The sequence below is a fragment of the Haematobia irritans genome, chromosome 4, assembly GCF_050003625.1.
Source record: "Haematobia irritans isolate KBUSLIRL chromosome 4, ASM5000362v1, whole genome shotgun sequence".
NCBI lineage: Eukaryota > Metazoa > Arthropoda > Insecta > Diptera > Muscidae > Haematobia > Haematobia irritans.
The window spans coordinates 220776632-220798548 of record NC_134400.1 but is presented as its reverse complement, the minus strand read 5'-3'; the positions used below and the strand labels follow the sequence as shown (position 1 = coordinate 220798548).

The following is a 21917-nucleotide window of genomic DNA, read 5'->3' as shown; positions in this document are numbered from 1 at the left end:
GTTGACGGTTGCAGACGATACACCCAGCTTATTTGCGGCATCTCGGAGAGAGAGGTTAGGGTTTCGCTTGAAACTACCGGCAACTCTCTTTGTCGTCTCACCGGCTTCCGGTTTTCGATTTCCCCCCGATCCAGACTTCCTGGCTTTCGACAAACGTTCCCCAAACACTTTAATTATATTTGTAACGGTTGATTTGGCAACTTTTAGCGATTTTGCCAGCTTTGCGTGCGAGTAGCTCGGATTTTCGCGATGCGCGATCAAAATTTTTATACGTTGCTCTTCTTGCTTGGACGGCATTTTGACAATTGAAGAGTGAATTCCAAAATCAAAATAGGAGCAACATTCTACACACACACACCTTCAAAATGTGGGGTGTTCAGGTTTTTTAAATGCAAAATTGAAAGAAATACGTCAAGTTTATATTGACCAAATTTTGACCGTATCACCCTTTAAATATGGTCAAAATCGATTCAGACATGTTTTAACATGTTTTAAGAGCAAAATGTTATTTTTGGGTGGTGACCATGTAACATGGTTTTCGCAACCATGTTATTTTCTCGGAAATCATGTACCTGATTTCGGCAAGCAGGTTATATTTCAGATTATATATAGCTCCCATATATACGTACACCAGAGTTGGGGAAATATGGTAGACTGTTACACATTTTAGACCCATTTTCAATGGAAGTTTCCTCCAATTAACTGGATAGCGTTAGCCGATTTAAATTTTAATTGTAGAGATTTTGTAGAAGTAATAAAATTGTCTTCTTTATATAGCTTCCAGCAAATGTGAAGTAGTTGAGATGGTAACACAAATTTTGGCCTACATAGGGGTGAAGAATATAATATAGTCGGCCCCGCCCGACTTTAGACTTTACTTACTTGTTTATAAATGCAAACTAACTTCAAATAAAAATGGATTCCTGAGGTGCGAATAAGCAACCTCTCTCCCTCTCTCTATATCTCCCTTCGCGTTCTCTACTACATATATTGAAATTGGACAATAAATTAAAATTTGGCAACGCGAACCAATTATGGCAAGGACGAAGTGCCCAAATTTAGGAGCCTGCCTGAGACTAACAAAATTTCGAAATGCCAATTTCTTCTGTTTTTATAAAGGCAAGAAATTAATATCATAAATATTTTTGTTTCTTTTTTTGACTATAACGCGACAGCTTCAAAGTCATCTTCGCTTCAAAATTTCGTTTCGGAGGAAAGAATTATTTTTTTGTGTGTACATTTCCCCAATTTTTTTTTTTTAACTATGAAACATTTCGACAATGATTTGAACATTCTGTGTCACCCTGTGCAAGCTATTGCCAGCCACTAATTCTAAAGGAACTCAAGGAAACATTTATAGTGGCATTGCAAATTTTATTCCTTACCATTTCCTTTGAATTCATGAGAAATTCAAAACATTTCCGCATTGCAAAAGCACAACAACAACAAAAAACAACTTCTTGTACTCACATACCAATGCACATGTGAACACATTCACGAAATCCTCAAACAAACAAAAAAAACTGAATGCACTTTTCTTTTATTCGTGTGCATACGCGATGAATAAATGTAGGAAACTAGAACCCGAAAAAAACACATCTACTCTACTTGGGACACGAATGTGTTTAAGCGTTTGTGTGTGTGTGTGTATGGTTCGGTTTGGTTAATGTTGTTTTCGGTTTGAGTGGCAACTTGGTTTTAAAAGAAGTTAAGGGAAGGTTAGCAAGTTCTTTTGTGGATGTTGAGAAGTAGGGTTATTGAATAGGTACTAAAGATTGAACTTGAAAAGTGAAAGAAAATGTAGGTTAATTTAAAAAATTGTTTGATATAATTATATCACAAACACCGATACTCGTTTATAAAACCAAGTAAATATTTTTGATCAAATTCAATAAAATTTATGAGATATAAATATTTTTTTTCTCTTGGTATTTTAACCAAAATATAATAATTCCAATAAACTAACATAAACTGAAATCTACTTTTAACGAAAAAATGAAAAAAATCGACTTTAAATGCAAATGGAAAAATTTGTCATGTCTACATTATGAATGATGAATTTTTGGCACTTTTACAAGCGCCATGATTGACTAACCTTTTATAGCCGTAATCAATCAAAACTGGTCTAACAAGTCGATAGATGTGGCGATTTGAGTTTCTAGGCTTTGCGGTTTGCATTTATCGCCGTATCTGAACTTGGGATTATTAACCACCCAGCAAAAAAAGAGCTTCCAAAAAAGTAGTTTGGATCCCCAATCTGTGATCCGGAAGTAGTGCAAACATGGATCATCTCCAATGAATTTTACATGGACTTATCATTGGACGGAAGTACACCCTTTTTGGATCCTTTGCATTGCTTTAGAAGTTGTGCCCTGGAAGTTAATTTGAATGAAGAAATTTAAAAAGCGAAAAACGATTTTTTTTCAACCAATTTCACTTTTTTTTAACCTTGGTTTTTATTACACTATTATTTTCTTATTATCTAATTTTTTACAATTTGAAAAACTTTTTTGCTCCTAACAGGGATTGAACCTGGGTTTGATGGCACCATAACAGAACGCCTTAGCACACTCAGCCACAAACGCCATTAAACATAAAGCGTTGAAAGGTCAATTCAAATGTTTGTGATATGATCGTAATACGACACCAAGGAATAACATTCTAATTGCTTCTCGAGATGTTCTTTATAAGTATGAACGAAAAAATAAGAAACGCAGGTTCAAATCTCACCAGAGGTAATTTTTTCTATCAAATATTTTTCTAAAAAAATACTTTTTTTATGTTTTTCATCGTTTTTTATTTTTTATTTTCGGCATATATTTTCGTACAAATATTTTTTTTCTATTAAAAATCAACAAAAAAATTAAAAATTCTCGTTATTTGCAAACCCTTCTCAAAAGAACTTCCATGGAAGCGAAAAAGTCAAACGGCACAGGTTCAAATCCCATCGGGTATGAAATTTATTTATTTTATTATTATTATTTTTTACTTTTTTATTAATTTTCTATTTTTTTAATAATTTTCTATTTTTTTTTTTTTTTTTGTAAAATTTAATTGTCCAAAATTTGCACTTAAAATAGCCTGATTGCGTACTTTCTAATACTTATCCACAAGGACTGCATCGGAAGTAGAAAAAAATTGGGGGATCCAAAGATGCGCTTTAGAAGAAATGATTGTGGACTTGTCCAAAAGGACTGAATCAGAAGTGTAAAAAATAATTGGGGGATCTCACGATTTGCTTTAGAAGGAATGATTGTGGACTTGTCCAAAAGGACTGCATTCGAAGTTGAAAAAAATCAATGGGAGATTCTGGGATGGGCTTTAAAAGAAATGTTTGTGGAACAACTTCCAATTTTTTTGCTGGGCATTTTTGTGTTATTTTCTATATTATATAACCAGATATTTTGTAGTTTAATTAGACCCAGTCATAATTGCAGAGTTTTTAGGACGCCCAACTCAACAAGTGGATTTCCTTAAAAAAAATCTTATATACTTGACAATTTTTTGATTAATTTTAAATTAAATAATTTTACGTTCATGTATTGCGAAATTTTTTAATTACTTCAAATCCCTGTAGATATTCTCCAAACTCGATATTGAGATTTCTTCATTTACAACCCTAGTAACAAGTAAAGGATTCCAAAATAATGAGAGTGGTATTGTAAACTTAACAATATTAGAAGTAGTAATGCTCCCCAAAAATGTATTCATCATACAAATGCAGGCTTGCAAGATTTATAATACGCACACACACAAACCCTATAGTAAAACGTGCAAATGTCTCTGTGGCAAAAACAAGAAATGTTGAGTGTTGCCGAATAATTTATAAACGTAAAATTGTAATGCACAGCAAGAGCAACGTGGCAGACATGAATAATGAAGTGAAGAAAAATCCAAAACCTACTGCCACAGCAGATACTCTATTCACACATTCATTCACTCACTCACTTGCTCACCTATGCTCACACATTGACATGTATATGTAGCACATTGACACATACACTTAGTACTCATACGCTCCCATCTACAATATTGGTAACTCTATCGACAGCAATACTCTTTGACCCTGCTCCACTCTACTCTCTTCTATTGAACTGAATTGTTTTTGGTTTTTATACAAATCATCATATGATGGGGGTATAGTAACTTTTTCATTACAGTTGTAATGTGGAATCGAAATATTGATCTGAGACCAAGTAAAGTATACATATCCATCTTTTATTTTACAGAAATGAAAGAAAAATGTCAAGCGATTTTTAGAAAATTTGTCATTAATCTATGGAAAATTAGAGCGAATTGCCACTGACGGAACTATGGAAGGACTGGTACCTATGCTCCAAATTATTTCAATTTTTATATATATTTTTCAATTGTATACTCTCCTTAAAAAATATTATTAATATAATTGGAATTGGAACACAATTACCGAAATATAATTCTTAGAGTACACATTGTGATCGATCCTTTCTATATGTTTTGTCCAGAAGTGGGACAGGCCCATACACTCCAGAGACAATTTGTTTGCGCCGGTCGATAACGGTCATTCATTTCACGCAGGGTAAGTGTGGCTGGTATGTATTGCAACCTTCTACACACACAAAAAATCACCAAACTATTCCCAATTAAAATTTTAATTGAATTTTCAATAATATTCAATTAAAAATTTAATTGATTCAACAAATTTTTTAATTAACACAAAAATTAATAGTATCAATTAATTTTTTAATTGAATCAATTAAGTTTTTAATCGACTTCGGTGATTGATACAGTGATTGAAGACATTTCAATTAAAAATTAATTGGATAAATTAATTTCGCGATTGAATCCAAAAATTGTGTTTTGTTTGTATATTTGGCTGTAAAACCACAAGTGGCTATCGCTACAACCTTCCAGCATTTAAATGCGAATAAATCTTTTGTACCATTGCACAGTGGGCCAAATGACAGGTTTTTGACGCATTAAATCAACGGAAACACCCAGAGCTCTGAAATTTAGTACATATACCACTGGGGATGAGAATAAAGTACGACTAAAATTTTGGACCGATCCGCCCACTGCCACGCCCACTTTAAAATGAAGGCCTATTTCAACCCAAAGGAAGCGCCTAGAGCTCTGAAATTTTGTACATGTACCACAGGGGATGAGAATAAATTATGATAAAAAATTTGGACCGATCCGCCCATTGCCACGCCCACTTTAAAATGAAGGGCGTATTTCAACCCAAAGGAAGCGCTTAGAGCTCTAAATTTTTGTACATGTACCACTGGGGATGAGAATGAAGTATAATCAACATTTCGGACCGATCCGGCCACTTCCACGCCCACTTTCTAGTGTAGGATGTATCTCAACCACATTTATCATACACCAAATCAAATATTTCAATATGTAGTAACATTGGAAACTGAAAATCTAGATTAGAACTGATGCTCACTGTTACTCCATCTTGATCACTGCCTTAAAGTGTATATGATTTCAGCAATTTTAGTTTAATTCAATCGCTCATTTCAGCTAAAAGTTTCAAATACCATCATTTCTGCAACACTATGTTGAAATGGGAACATATTCGTTAAAAAATAACATTTTGTTCTTGAAACATGTTTGCAGTGATCATATTACTTCTGTACGTGTCACTACCTTGACACTCTGCTATATGTAAGTATATATGTAAATATTAGCTTTATCATTAAGCATATTTTGTAACTGAACTTGTATCGACGAATCAGTTGCAGTAAGACACCCAGGACGACATTTTATTTTATATACCTATTATTAATGATATGGTAGATATTGCAGATTTACCTAAATTTCTCATTCGTTACCATTGTTTTGTCCAGATGTTTCTACTAAACAAAGTAACGCTACTTCATTCTATTTCCCTGCACAATTATTTTACTTTTTTCTTGATGGTAGACTTATCACTTTTTAATGTTTTTGCATTATTATTACAGCACTGGGAGTTGTTTTCTATCCAATATTTAACAATTTCTGCGTTTTGATTGTAACACCATAATTATAACAGGGTAGCTTTATTAGCACTTATAAGCAGACACATTTATGTTTGCAAGAAAGACAACATCTCAACCTTTCTAACGCAGTATAAAACTCAACCAATACGTTCCAATATAGTAAGTTCTACTCCAGAAAACATGGGACATACATTATATTTAGCAAAGAAAAAATATGCTTTGTGTCACACATTTTTCTTAAACAACCAAACAATATTTACCATCGCTGTTAATTTTTACTAAAAGTACATACTTTGACTTAAATTTTACATTTTAAATTAAGTTTATAACTTTAAACACTTTGTTTTACCAGCAAAATCTCTAAAGCACCTTGCTAAACTATGAATTCAAGAAAAAAATCAATGGCAAAGAGTTGCCACTTCGTCGGCCTGAGACGGCCAAACGGGTTGCCATATTGTTTTACCATTTTGGATTTGTTTTTCGTAATGTGTTGTCAACTCTTTCGTACCACCAAATATTTAATTTTCTCAAGTTCAAAAATTGATGTTATGCGTGAGAGTTCGGTCATTTGGCCCAATGTGCATTGGCAGTGTACGTTTGTTGTATGCTTTAGATTAAAAGTTATAGACTCCACAATCCAAAAATATCGAATTTTGACAAATTTTTTCGATCATCGAAATCGGTCCATACACCCGAGGTAACCAAATTTCAAGGCCAGCCCGCCTTAGAGGAAAATACATAAGCAATCACAAGAAAAAAGTTGAAGAATTTTCTTTAAAAAACGCACGATTTTGAACCGCTGTGCGGTGATAGAAAACTTGCTCGTGAACTGAACATATCGCCATAAAAATGGACTTGAACTAAAGACATTGAATTTCCAAAAAGTGCAAGAAGTGACCAATGCACAAAAAACAGACTGGAAAGAACCAAGGAGTTGCATCGCATCCACGAAAGTGGCCAGTTACCGAATATACTTTTCTCCATTCCAAATTGTGCAAATTGTGAACAAACCAAATGATCGGATTTGCCAGAACATAAGCGTCGCCAACGGTAATGGTGTGAGCCGCCCTAACAGTCTATGGTCTCTCTCCGCTTATATTCATCGATATTCGGGTAAAACTAAATGTCGAATATTATCGGAAAAATATCCTGAAGACAGTATTGAAGCCTTGCACAAATAAACATTTCGTCCGCAGATCATGAACGTTCCAACAGACTTAAAAATGAGGTTCCTCGCTTCATTTATACCGGAAAATAGCCAACAAAATCTCCGGATCTCAATCAATTGGACTTTTTGCTAGGGACGCTTTAGTGAGTAAGGTTGATACTAAAAATAGAAAAGTTTCGTGCACTGAATTTGCATCACTTCTTTAGGTGTGATCCGAATTCAATGTTTTGGATGTAAATTAAAAAATTATGTGATATTTTGTCAAAGAAATAATTTTTATAATTTTTTTTATACTTTTTAATGGATTCTAACGCTTGTCGGAAACGTTTGACCTCAAATATTTTCAAAAATTTTTTCAGATTAGATTTAGCATTTGTTCGACAAAATATAAATGTTTTGTACCATTTTATGAATTCTTACTCTGTTTTAACCTATTTGAAACAAAAAGGGTTAAAATTGGGAGTGCTTCTTCTGGAAGTGCTTTTAAAGTTGTGCCTTTGGAAGAACTTCCAATTTTTATACCCTCCACCATAGGTTGGGGGTATATTAACTTTGTCATTCCGTTTGTAACACATCGAAATATTGCTCTAAGACCCCATAAAGTATTTATATATATTCTGGGTCGTGGTGAAATTCTGAGTCGATCTGAGCATGCCCGTCCGTCCGTCTGTTGAAATCACGCTAACTTCCGAACGAAACAAGCTATCAACTTGAAACTTTGCACAAGTACTTGTTATTGATGTAGGTCGGATGGTATTGCAAATGGACCATATCGGTCCACTTTTACGTATAGCCCCCATATAAACGGACCCCCAAATTTGGCTTGCCGATTGTCTAAGAGAAGCAAATTTCATCCGATCCGGCTGAAATTTGGTACATGGTGTTGGTATATGGTCTGTAACAACCATGCAAAAATTGATCCACATCGGTCCATAATTATATATAGCCGCCATATAAACCGATCCCCAGATTTGGCTTGCGGAGCATCTAAGAGTAGCAAATTTCATCCGATCCGCTTGAAATTAGGTACATGGTGTCAGCATATGTTCTCTAATAACCATGCAAAAATTGGTCCACATCAGTCCATAATTATATATAGCCGCCATATAAACCGATCACCAGATTTGACCTCCGGAGCCTCTTGAAAGACCAAAATTCTTCTGATTCAGTTCAAATTTGGTACATGGTGTTAATATATGGCCTCAAACACCCATGCAAAAATTGGTCGAAATCGGTCCATAATTATATATAGCCCCCATATAAACCGATCCCCAGATTTGACCTCCGGAACCCATTGGAAGAGCAAAATTCATCCGATTCGGTTGAAATTTGGTACGTGATGTTAGTATATGGTATCCAACAACCATGCAGGAATTGGTTCATATCAGTCCATAATTATATATAGCCCCCATATAAACCGATCCCCAGATTTGACCCCCGGTGTCTTTCGGAGAAGCAAAATTCATCCGATCTGCTTGAAATTTGGTACGTGGTGATCGTATATGATATTTAACAACCATGCCAAAAGTGGTCCATATCAGTCCATAATCATATATATCCCCATATAAACCGATCCCGAGATTTAGTTTTGGAACCTCTTGGAGGAGCACATTTCATCCGAGTGAGTTGAAATTTGGTACATTGTGCTAGTATATAGTCGTTAACAACCATGCGTAACTAGGTCCATATCGGTCTATATATCCTTCAGATAAATCGATTTCCAATCACACAAAAACTGGTCCATATCAAGTTCATAATTGCCCAGCAAAAAAAGTGTCGCCAAAAAAGTAATGACAATGTTCTTTTTGGATCCGGAAGTGGTACAAAATTGGCGCAGAAGCGACGAATTTAACATGGGCTTGTCATAGTATGGAAGTCCTCCATTTCAACAGCCGTTGCACTGAATTTGCATCACTTTTTTAGGTGTGATCCGAATTCAATGTTTTGGACGTAAATTAAAAAATTCTGTGATATTTTGTCAAATAAATATTTTTTTATAATTTTTTATTACTTTCAATAGATTCTAACGCTTGTCGGAAACGTTTGACCTCAAATATTTTCAAAAATTCACAATTTTTTCAGACTGGATTTAAAATGATTAAAATTTAAATGATTTGTACCATTTTATGAACTCTTACTCTGTTTTTAACCTATTTGAAACAAACAAAGTTAAAATTACCCGTTAAAATTATTAAAAACCAAGTTATAAAAAATTGAATTAAAAGAACTTCCTGGGTAGTTAAAATAAAGACCATCATTGGGAGTGCATCTTCTGGAAGTGCTTTTAAAGTTGTGCCTTTGGAAGAACTTCCAAATTTTTTTGCTGGGTGTATATAGCTCCCATATAAGCGACCCCCATAGTTCAATTCTGGCTCTCTACGTACCGTGCAAAAGTCCACATCGATTCGTAATTATTTGTAGACTTACCTATACATAACTTTTTTGTCTAATATATACCACGTATGGACTAACTCACAATTTAGAAAACGATGTTAAGAAGTTTTAAGATACCACAACCCAATTAATTTGATTGTTGATGACAGTCTTTCGTAGAAGTTTCTACGCAATCCATGGTGGAGGGTACACAAGATTCGGCCTGGCCGAACTTACATATGCAAACCAAACACAAACTGAAAAATTCGATTGTGTTTCACCTGATTGTTCATGCCGATATTGCTGTAATGTTTGTCGTTTTTCTTTTTTTGTTTTTGTAGTTGACAATGTGGCATTGTCCTATACCGGAAACGAATAGTAGAAAACACTCGTTTTTACATCCCCACTCTGTATGCACACACATACATAGTCATAGAAAGCAAATTTGTTATTATTGTATGTGTAGGGTACACAAGTTCACAAATGCTACTGCATGAGAAATGTTCCAAGAATTCAGAGTTGAGCGTATTTTTATGCGTAAATGCAAGTATTGGAGAAATGCTCAAAGGCAACTTGCTTTCAAACATATTTTGTAAGAATTAGCTTAAATGCTACCATAGAACAAATGCTTATATTCAACACGCTTTCAAATATTTGTATTTCAAAGAATTAGCTTAGAATTCATCTTAAGAAAGAAAATTGTATTCTCTACAAAAAAAATTTACCTTCAACACTAGAATTCAATATATTGGCAAATATTTCTCCATGTAACAACCTTTTCAAATTGAAATTAGTTTCTATGTTTCAAACCTATTAGCACATGTGTTGAAAGTAACCAATTTCTTAAGGCCGGTTCAATTTATATTGAGAATTTGCACCCTCATACGTATATGGTATTGCGTATGAAACATGCTCATCAATGTGTTCAATGAATGGGACTTTTTCCATCAAAGATTCACACAAATTCGAAAATATTTAAATTTGCCCGTGCTTTGTATTCACACATTTTTCAATCTTTGTTAGTTTTCTATATCCTTATACCATTCTGGAATACATTATATCCTTTACCAAAGCCATCAACCAAATCGTTGTCATACAAAACCTTAAAACTAAATCATCTATCAAACAAAAGATGTCGCTATATATAGTCATTTGTTATCACTGCGCATGCAATTACTCAATTCAAAAATATTGCAATAAATTCTCTCAAAGCTCAAAATGTTCCAGTGTTGCCATCTAATAAATAAATATTACAATACAAATGTATTAACCGGCAGTCTATCCTTCGGTTATGTATCCAGTATACACTGAAAAAAAAACATACCCGGCTCCAATGTTGTTTTTGCACTTATGATTTTGGTGTTGATTCAGACCCAAAGAGGCGGGACTCATTTAAGAAAAATTTCTCTTTTAAATTTGAGTCCAAATTTTAATTTATTCACTTTTTCCGCTTTTTTTTCTTCATGTGCTATCAAAGTCCATTAAAAAAGTTTTAACGGCAACTTAAATTTGCATATTAAGACTCGACTTCAAGTATAAATTATGCTATGTTTCAAGTAAAAATGTCTTCTTCATGAATTTATTTGTTATACCCTCCACCATAGGATGGGGGTATATTAACTTTGTCATCCCGTTTGTAATACATCGAAATATTGCTGTAAGACCCCATAAAGTATATATATTCTGGGTCGTGGTGAAATTCTGAGTAGATCTAAGCATGTCCGTCCGTCCGTCTGTTGAAGTCACGCTAACTTTCGAACGAACTTTTGGACAAGGAAATGAAGTTTATATCAGAGAAATGAGTCTTTTATGGTAAGCTAAATTCGCATTCGAAATTTAAGGACATGAAATCTTTGACTTAATGACAATATTTTTTTGAGAGTAGTGCTATGTCATGGGCTAAGCCTTCTCATATGACATTTATCTGACGAGAATATAATACTAGTGATGAGCAAAATATTATTCCTAGAATTATTGCTTTGAATAGCAAAGTTTTATTTTTGTGATTATTTCGGATTTTCCATTTAAAGTCTTTGTTTTAATAATGCTCTTCAAATGTGGTGGTATAGATTTAGGCTACAAAGGGCAACAAAGTTAAGCGCAATAATTTCTGAATAATTTCTGATGTCGTTAGCGTTGTTTTTCGTAACGAGCAATGGTTCGAGAAACAAAAGATTTATTCACGTATAAATGCTGGAGGGTTCTAACTATAGCCACTTGTGGTTTTCCAGTCAAATAAAATACAATCTAATCAATAAAATTAACTGTGACTGGAATAAATTTGTCAGCTGTTTAGAAATGGTAGCAACCTGGTTGCAATACATATCAGCCACACTGTAGTCGGCTCCAATCTAACTTACTTGTTTCTTTATAAATTATTTAATGAGACGTTTCCACAATTTTTTTTTTGTTTTTGTATATCATGTATAAATTTATTTAATTAAATTTTATAAAAATAAACAATCACAAATAATAACAATAAAATATCTGCAGCATTACAGACAATAAAATAGAAACATAACAAATAGCAAGACATGCGCTGCTGCTAATTAACAAATAAACCACACAAAATAGATCACCTTAAATAGCTAAATATAAAATTATTTAGTTATATGAAAAAGATGCAGAGAGATAGAGAGGGGTGAAGGGCTTTTTTATTTTTATTGCAATTTTAATTGAAAATTTTGCATTGACAGGAAAGGAATCTTGAGTTGGATATTTTCAGTAACGAGTACATAGTAAATATTTCAATAAATTTCTCATTTCTGAAAAATTACGAACAGAGTATTATATTTATTATATATATTCTATTTAGATTATATTTAATTGGGCGCTATAAATTTATCTATAGGCTATATTAAATTAAATATTAATAACTTCTATTATATAGTTTTATGTCAATCACTAAAAGCTATGTCTTTCATTTTATTTATTTATTTATTAAATTTCATATTGAAATTATTTTTTTTTTTTCTATGTTATTTTTCATATATTTTTGAAATACTATTAGTATAGAAAAGCTATTCGATAATTGTGAAATGTTGTTTGCTTTTATTAATGTAAGGCATAGTATTTATTACAGTAGATGTGTTTTTTTTTTTCTTGTGAGGTGTTTTTGTTTTTCTTATGGTTTAGGCGAATTTGTTGTGTGTTTTCTTCCTTTATGGTAATTATGACTTTTGTTAAAAAGGCTTCAAGAACTGCATTGTGAGTTTTTACACAGTTTTAGTTACAATACATTTTTACGGTGATTAATTCAGGTCCGTCAGTCGGGTTTCTAAAAGATGGGCGTTTTATAGATTCTAGAAAATTATGAAAAAAAAAACAATAACGGTCAGTTCTTCGGTTTGGAGGTTTCACAAACGCTTTGTATTGACCTCCACATTTGAGATTTTAGTTCAATTTTCGCAAGAGGTAGTTCATTCTGCCCATAAAACAGTTTACATTTTTCTGTGTACACGCAAAGAAAAAAAAACGTTTGGAAAACGTGTACCGAAAACGTTTTTCTTTTGTTAGAGTTTTTTGAATTGCTTCGAAAATTTTAAACTTTTATCACCAAAAAAATTCGTTTGTTACAAAATTTTTATTTTTTCAATAAAAAAAGTTATTTTTGAAACAACAACACAGTCCATTTCGTTTATATCAAACACTGTTCTTTTCCGACTTTAGGTCTTTAATAAGACACAGTTTACAGTTCAAAATTTAATATACTACAATGTAATGTTGAACATTTTTTCGGAATCTTCCGAACATATCTGGAATATATGTAAAAAAAAAACAAAAAAAAAAAACTTTGGTCGAAGCGGGGATCGAACCCACGACCCTTGGCATGCAAGTCGGACGTAGCAACCACTGCTCCACGGTGCCAAACTAAATGTTTGTTTCTGTTAAATAAACTTTGTTTATTCGGTTCGTGGGCGCCGCAAGCTATGCTATATAAATATAACTTATATGGAAAATTATCTATTGATGACCATAACAGGTACATAGCTCAGTGGTTAGTGTGTTGGCTTACAAAGTGCATGGTCCGCGGTTCGATTCTCCGTCCAGGCGAAAGGTAAAAAATTTTAAAAATTTATAAAATCGTATAATTTCTTCTACATTGTTGGTATTACAGAAAAAGGTGCTAAGAACTAAAAAACTTCGTGGAAGTGAGAAAGATGTGAGGGAAAATGCAATTAGCCAGAAAATTTTTTTTTTGAGTTAGTCTTTATGAAATTGTTTTTACATCCTGGAAAAGAATAAACGTTTATCACAAAAAGTATATACTTTTCTTCCAAATGTACTTCCTTTCAACGAAAAGCAAATGAGAAACGAACTTCGTTTGTCTAAAATTTCGTTTGGGAGGAAAGAATTATTTTTTTGCGTGTAGGTATATTGACAACCCGCTATTTCAGGTTCTCTTAGCCTGTTCATATACGACAGTGGTGAAGAGTCAGGGAGTTACTTCGCTTACACGTAAGTTGGTTTTCTCCGATAAAAAGCCATTCCAAATTAAGGACTTTGTGAACAAACAAAATGATAGCGTTTACTTATCAAACATCTGAAAATGTACATCTTAAATTGGCACCAGAAATCAAGCCTTTCCGTTGGTAATGGCGTGGGCCGCCATAGGCTAGGTTAGGTACCGTAGCAGCTGGCTATTTAAAGTTCACTTAAAATATTTAGTCCATGGTCCGCACTGTTGAACTTCTCCCTTATCATGTATACCCTGTTTAGCTCAATGGAAAGGGTCCTTCTTTTTATAGCCGAGTCCGAACGGCATTCCACATTGCAGTGAAATCACTTCCAGAAGATTTGAAACACTTAGAAATGTTACCAAACCCTTCTCAGAGGGTTTCACCGCGATAGTTCTTGGTGTTCGGTCAAAACTGGAACACATCATCCTTTGTATTCAAGACAGAAAAATGTCCTACACGCAAAAAAATAATTCTTTCCTCCCAAACGAAATTTTAGACAAACAAACTTCGTTTCTCATTTGCTTTTCGCTGTAAGGAAGTGTATTTGGAAGAAAAATATATACTTTTTGTGATAAACGTTTATTCTTTTCCAGGATGTAAAAACAATTTCATAAAGACTAGCTCAAAAAATATGTTTTCTTGCTAATTGCATTTTCCCTTACATATTTCTCACATCCACGATGTTTTTTAGTTCTTAACACCTTTTCCTGTAATACCAACAATGTAGAAGAAATTATACGTTTTTATAAATTTTTAAAATTTTTTTACCTTTCGCCTGGACGGAGAATCGAACCGCGGACCATGCACTTTGTAAGCCAACACACTAACCACTGAGCTATGTACCTGTTATTGTCATCAATAGATAATTACCCATATAAGTTATATTTATATAGCATAGCTTGCGGCGCCCACGAACCGAATAAACAAAGTTTATTTAACAGAAACAAACATTTAGTTTGGCACCGTGAGTAAAATAATACAATTATTAATATATTTAGTCTATACATGTATCCACTTTTATATAATATAAATAATAGTTTTGTTGTTGTATTGGTTAATGTGGATACTAATTCTCAAAACTGGTTTTTGTATTTATCTTTAGCCTCTCTCTATCTTTATCTGTAGTCTCTCTCTCTCTCTTTATATTTATCTTTACTCTCTCTCTCTCTATCTCATTTGTTATATTCTCACAAACACATATACAAAAACACACATTTTCTCTTTTAGTTATTGTGGATCCAAACTCACTAAACTTGTTTAAAACTTTAGTTTGGCTCCACTCTCACCACTACATGTAAATATTTTATTTTATCTTATTATTTTAGTATTTAAGTTATTGACTAATGAATTAGGCTCTCAGTTTAAGTTTGGTGTTATTTGGAGAAGTTAAACCGCATAGTTGAAAATAAATGAATTATAAAGCAAATATTTAAATAATTTTGTTTCATTTGGGAAACTAAAAATATAAGTCGTGGAGCAGTGGGTGCTACGTCCGACTTGCATGCCAAGGGTCGTGGGTTCGATCCCTGCTTCGACCAAAGTTCTTTTTGTTTTTTTTTACATATATTCCAGATATGTTCGGAAGATTCCGAAAAAATGTTCAACATTACATTGTACTATATTAAATTTTGAACTGTAAAATGTGTCTTATTAAAGACCTAAAGTCAGAAAAGAACAGTGTTTGATATAAACGAAACGGACTGTGTCGTTGTTTCAAAACTAACTTTTTTTATTGAAAAAATAAAAATTTTGTAACAAACGAATTTTTTTGGTGATAAAAGTTTAAAATTTTCGAAGCAATTCAAAAAACTCTAACAAAAGAAAAACGTTTTCAGTACACGTTTTCCAAACATTTTTTTCTTTGCGTGTAGAGAAAATATACAATGGAAAATCTAATATTGGTTTTTTAATTCTTAGGAGTCTAAAATTTCTGCCATCTACGAAATTCTTTCTTCTCATAAAAAAAATTAACTATGTGGAAAGAATAAAATCATTTTCGCCGTATCATTACCCTACTAACATTACCCTGAAACATCTTTGGAATAAAGAAAATTTCATTAGACTGGGGAAAAGTTAAAAAATAATAAACTAAACTTATATTATAAGCATTTTTAAATAAACTTAAAACAAAAACAAATTGCAATAAAAATAAGTCAATTTAACAGTGGACTTTTTATCTGTATTGGATGATTTCGTTTTACTACGTTTTTACACCCAGAGAAGGAATATGATCACCTCAAACATGTTTCAAGAGCACCTTGTTACTTTTTCACGGCGACCATGTGACATTTTGGTCGCAAAAATATACTTTTCTCGTCACACATAACATGATTTCCGAAATCAGATATATGATTTCCGAGCAAATAACATGGTTTCGATAAACCTGTTACATGTTTTCCTTGAAAAAGTTACAATGTGCTCTTGAAACATGGTTGGGGTGATCATATTCCTTTTCTGCGTGTACGCACATTTTATTTAATTTCAATTAATTTTATTCATATTAATATTATTTAATTAAATGAAGTTATTTTTAAATAAAAAATATTGATTAATTCAATTCGATGTATTTGTATTTAGTTTGAAAAACATATTAATTTAGTTTTTTTGTTTTATTTTATAACTAATTTAAAAAAAAATCTACATGGATTGCAATTAATGTCCACACCATTCAACTCATATGGATATCTTTAGACACAAGAAAGTCAAAGTATCTTAGTTTTAATCGCCACAATAGCCTATTTACAAATCTGTATCTGCATTCCTTAGTTTTTAGCAAGAGTCATAATTACCATTTTCCTAATTTTAAAGATCATTGACTAGTTTCTGGAGGCACAATGTACAAAAGCTTTCTTTAGATGATAAGATATATTGTTAAGATGTAAGGCAAGGACAATTATGAAAATTTAAACTAGGGCCTTAGGTATTAGTTAATGTTGTAGATAGCTTTGTTTTTTGTAAATATAATCAATTCTAACGAAAAAAAAATTATTTTCCTTTTGTTAATATATCAATGGTCTTATGAAACCTAGCGGCTTAGTTATGTTCTATGTTATGTATCAGGTGAGATGCCTCAATCGAGACAATAGTAATCATTCAATATAATTTTCCATAAATTATGACTATGATAATGTCTTTGAGCATAATACATATTGCTATAATAAATTGATAATAAAATACGCTATGGGAATTCAGATAAATTCTCTCCCAGTTTTTACATCCATTTATCTAAATTAGAAATTTCTGTTAAAAACTCCTCTAACTAATAATTTTATATGTAATGAAGTATTGCGTATTTGATTAATATGACAGAGGGTAATTTAGCATAAATAAATAAATTTTACCCTCATATTAGTCACTTGAATAAAAGATTTTAAAAAAGAAAAGAACATATAAATAGGTCATTGCCAAATCATCTATAAAATGACAATTTGTCACTTTCGAATCACACATAATTTTTTCATATAAATGGAAATGAACTGGGAGTCCTCCTGCGTAGATGCTCTTCAAGGAATTATGCAATAGAACTATATAAAATCTATCTATATAATAAGAGTTTAGAAATAATTCCTTGTCAAAATATCAATCACTCAAAGATTTTCCTATTATTTTGATTCCCATATAATATTATGATTTCTATATAGGTAAATATTTCTGATGTTATATTTTCTGCATTTCTTTTTCTTTCCTTAACAATCTTTCAATAACATGGGAATTATTTTGTTGCAATCGAGTATTAAAACTACTGAATTTTTATATTTGTTACAACCGATTTCATTAATTCATTACTGATAGTGCTTTGCTAATTATCACATGCCCGTCTTTCTGATTCCGCTTAGTTTTATGATAACTTTTGAAAAAATAAATTCATCAATTTTGAACACCTGGTTAAAAATTAAAACTCTTTTTATGTAGTTCGTCATCTCTACGAGTATATACAAAAGTTATAAAATACAATGTTAAAAAAAAATTAACAACACACTTTTTAATCTGCCACGGTGATGTACATAACAGTTTGGTCATATTAGAGTCATTTCAAGAAGATTTGGGCCTACTGATCCCGAATACGATATCAGAATTGGGGATATTTACACTACCACAAAGTTTTGTAATCAGTAATTCATAGAACAGAAGCTCAATTTTCTTTTTAGAATATATTAACCCACCCAGCAAAAAAAGCGTCGCCAAAAAAGTAAAGAAAATGTTCCTTTTGGATCCGGAAGTGGTGCAAAATTGGCGCAGAAGCGATGAATTTAACATGGGCTTGTCATAGGATGGAAGTCCTCCATTTCAACAGCCGTTACACTGAATTTTCATCACTTCTTTAGGTGTGATCCGAAATCAATGTTTTGGATGTAATTTAAAAAATTCTGTAATATTTTGTCAAATAAATAATTTTTATAATTTTTTATACTTTTTAATGGATTCTAACGCTTGTCGGAAACGTTTGACCTCAAATATTTTCAAAATTTAAATGATTTGTACCATTTTATGAATTCTTAAACTGTTTTTAACCAACTTGAAACAAAAAAGTTAAAATTACCCATTAAAATTATGAAAAACCAAGATATAAAAAATTTAATTAAAAGAACTTCCTGAGTAGTTAAAATAAAGAACATCATTGGGAGTGCATCTTCTGGAAGTGCTTTTAAAGTTGTGCCTTTGGAAGAACTTCCAAATTTTTTTGCTGGGCAGATCTTAACTCATGTAGGTTAGGTTAGGTTAGGTTAGGTTAGGTTATGTGACAGCCCGATGTATCAGGCTCACTTAGACTATTCAGTCCATTGTGATACCACAGTGGTGAACTTTTCTCTTATCACTGAGTGCTGCCCGATTCCATGTTAAGCTCAATGGCAAGGGACCTCCTCATGTAGAACTTCACCTATCAAAGTTCATCTCAGTTATTCTTTTGGACGACGACGTCGAAACATCTCTGCCAGCGAGAACGAATTATTGGATCTTGAACCATATGAAATAAGAAATTCAAACTGTGTACAATGTAACGAAGAGTTTCTGTGGGGGAGATACTATGAACAGCATTGTTGATGGATATTCGCCAAAAAAAATCGTCAAACATACTCTTTGCATAATAGTCATCAGTAATGTTTGAGGGCCAGATTCCTGAAAATCTTAACCCTAAATATGAACCACGTGAAGTTGAGTATGTTACCAGTTCAGTCTGCTTAACGCTATAATGCCCAAGCCCGCCTTTAGGCGGTCTTCATTTAATAAGGACGCTTTTAGTAAAACACACCTTAAGAAAACTTAATTAAAACTATTCAAGAGGCTTCGCAGCATATACTGAATTTTACCGTATACATTTTTCTTGTATAGTTTTCTTGCTTTCGTGTCGTTAACATTGAAAATTTAATCAGCGCGCATAAAAATTGGGGCATTAGAGGGTTAATTTGTCCTTGCCATAGTCAACCTCTGTAGTTTGGGCATAATATTTCAATTTCTAAAGCCAAATAAGGATTATAGAAAAGATGAATCGTTAGGTTAGGTTAAAGTGACAGCCCGATTTATTTCAGACAAACAGTCAGTCCATTGTGATGAATCGTACTAGGCGATATTTTTTGTTCTCACCATAATTGCTCTGTCTCCTTGATGTTGAAATTCCTGAAACGACCTGGAAAGTGAGGAACCTACTTGGAGTCTTTAATTTGTCCTCTAATTCGCTACTCATAATAAAGGGTGGTTAAATTGTAAGGGCCGATGTTGAATGTGAACCACACCTAAACGCCAAGTTTTTTTCCGAATTTTATTTGACATTGCGCTATTTCAGACTTAATCAATTTGAACCATGGAGAGATACACAATCCAACAACGTGTTAAATAGTTCCAAGAAATGGCAACAGTGGATGATCAATTTTCGAAGAAAATCATCTTCAGTGATGAGGCAAATTTTCACCACAGTGGATTCGTCAATAAACAGTATTGCCGCATTTGGGCGAATGAGTATCCTAGAGTGATTGTCGAAAAACCAATGCACCCACAAAGAGTGAATGTTTGGTGCGGTTTATGAGCTGGCGGCATCATCGGGCCGTATTTTTTCCAAAATGAGGCCGGTCAGGCAGTTACTGTGAATGGTGTTCTCTATCGTGAGATGATAACGAACTTGTTATGGCCCGAATTGGAAGATATGGATGTGGACGCCAGCAGGACGGTGCCACTTGCCACACAGCTAACGAAACAATGGCTCTTTTGCGCAACAAATTCAATGGCCGTGTTATCTCACGTAATGGCGATGTCAATTGGCCGCCAAGATCATGTGATTTGACACCGTTGGACTTTTTTCTTTGGGGTTATTTGAAAGAAAAGGTGTACGTCGATAAGCCAGCAACAATTCGAGAGCTAAAGGATGAGATAATTCGGTACATTAACGGCATAGAAACTCCATTATGCCTCAGCGTCATCGAAAATTTAGACCATCGGATGAAGGTGTGCCACCGAAGTCGCGGCGCCTATTTGGCCGACATTTTGTTCCATACATAATTGAGTAATACCAATATATCATAATAAAATAAAATTACAATAATTTCCTAAATAGTTTGTGTTTTATTCAAAATCAACATCGGCCCTTGAAATTTTAACCACCCTTTAGATGTCAGGAAAATTGCTAGAAAGATTCCGCTAATGATGCCAGTGTTATGACTGAAGTAAGTCCGTAATATCTCTCTTCTACCACCAGTAGCCAATACAGAATTGTTCCTTATCGATTATTGCATTTAAGAAATACACTTAAGTACACTTTTTAATGCATGGATCAGAGACCGCGAATATCAGAGCCAATAGAATCACAAACTCTAGAGCCTTAGATAGCCTTCCGAAATCAAATTATCAAATGTCTTTCAGGCGGAAGTTCGGATACAGAAAAACGTATAAATTTTCAGTAGCCAATGCATCTTAACACAATTATCGACCTAGCAAAGACCTTTGATTCGGTGACCGATATCATTGTCTTCCAGGACATGGGTCTTGTGTTATATCTGCAATTTGTGGGCAAGTATGTAAGCTCTACCTCCAAATGACGTTGGGATTTTATCTATCTTACGAGGATGATCATACCTAGTCGATTTTTGCAGTTCGGAGGGTTTTCGGTGTGATATCCTCAAATACACTTTTCACTCCATAGGCCAGCTATGCAATGAATAGCCGATGGAATCCCAATCCCGGGAGTCTTAGATAGCCTTCAGGAAAAAGGTTCGCAAATATTTTACGGGCAGCACTTGGGATGTGGACAAATTAATAAGATCAATTGTAAGCTATGCAGCTTCAGTTTGTACTAAAAGAATATGCAACATGCTGTGGAACAACAGGCAAGTGAGAACGTTTCCATAGGATTTGGGTTTCTGCAGTACTCATTTAAGCCTCCCAGTACGATCATAAAACAGTCATGCTGTCAAGCAGTACTTAGTGGGAAGTTTTCGCAGCAATCGCTGTATACAACAGGAGACCAGGATACGAGTGGCCCAATTAACACAAAATGACAATTTCGCAATTCTCTAAGCACCTCAATATCGATTGAGACACATATAAAAATTCAGTTATATATAAATTCGGTAGCTAAAAAAAAAAATTCCTCGTATTTATCATCAATCGCTTTATCTTTCAAATCATCCTGGGCAATTTGCATATCTCTCACTCACTTGTTATCCTAATAACTTATTACAATTTAGAGCCTCTACTATTTTTTCTTTTTGTTATCCTATATCACTAAAACTCTCTATAGTTGTATATAGATTAGGGAGTGTGCGTAACACCATTTAAAAATTCTGCTCATTGGATGGAGCAAACAGCCGATGAACCATTATATTGATTATTTAGTCTTCTCTTCATACCCTCCAAATAAATATCACGACAGAAAAGACCAGCTGCCAATGGAATGCTGTAGCATATGAAAAAAAACAGAGTCACATTATTTTTAAAATGTAGACACAAAAAGGTCATAAC

The 21917-nt window shown here is 33.3% G+C and overlaps 1 protein-coding gene across 3 annotated transcripts in view; it reads right to left on the bottom strand.

The window, feature by feature from the left end:
* Positions 1-16137: 16137 nt before the first annotated feature.
* INPP5E (Inositol-3-phosphate synthase) overlaps positions 16138-21917 on the bottom strand; it is a 35491-nt gene continuing 29711 nt past the window's right edge. For all 3 annotated transcript variants that reach the window (XM_075304060.1, XM_075304062.1, XM_075304061.1), the window contains one exon: positions 16138-21852. In XM_075304060.1, the coding sequence (XP_075160175.1) occupies positions 21744-21852 (109 nt within the window). In that variant the 3' untranslated portion in view covers positions 16138-21743. The remainder of the gene's footprint in view (positions 21853-21917) is intronic.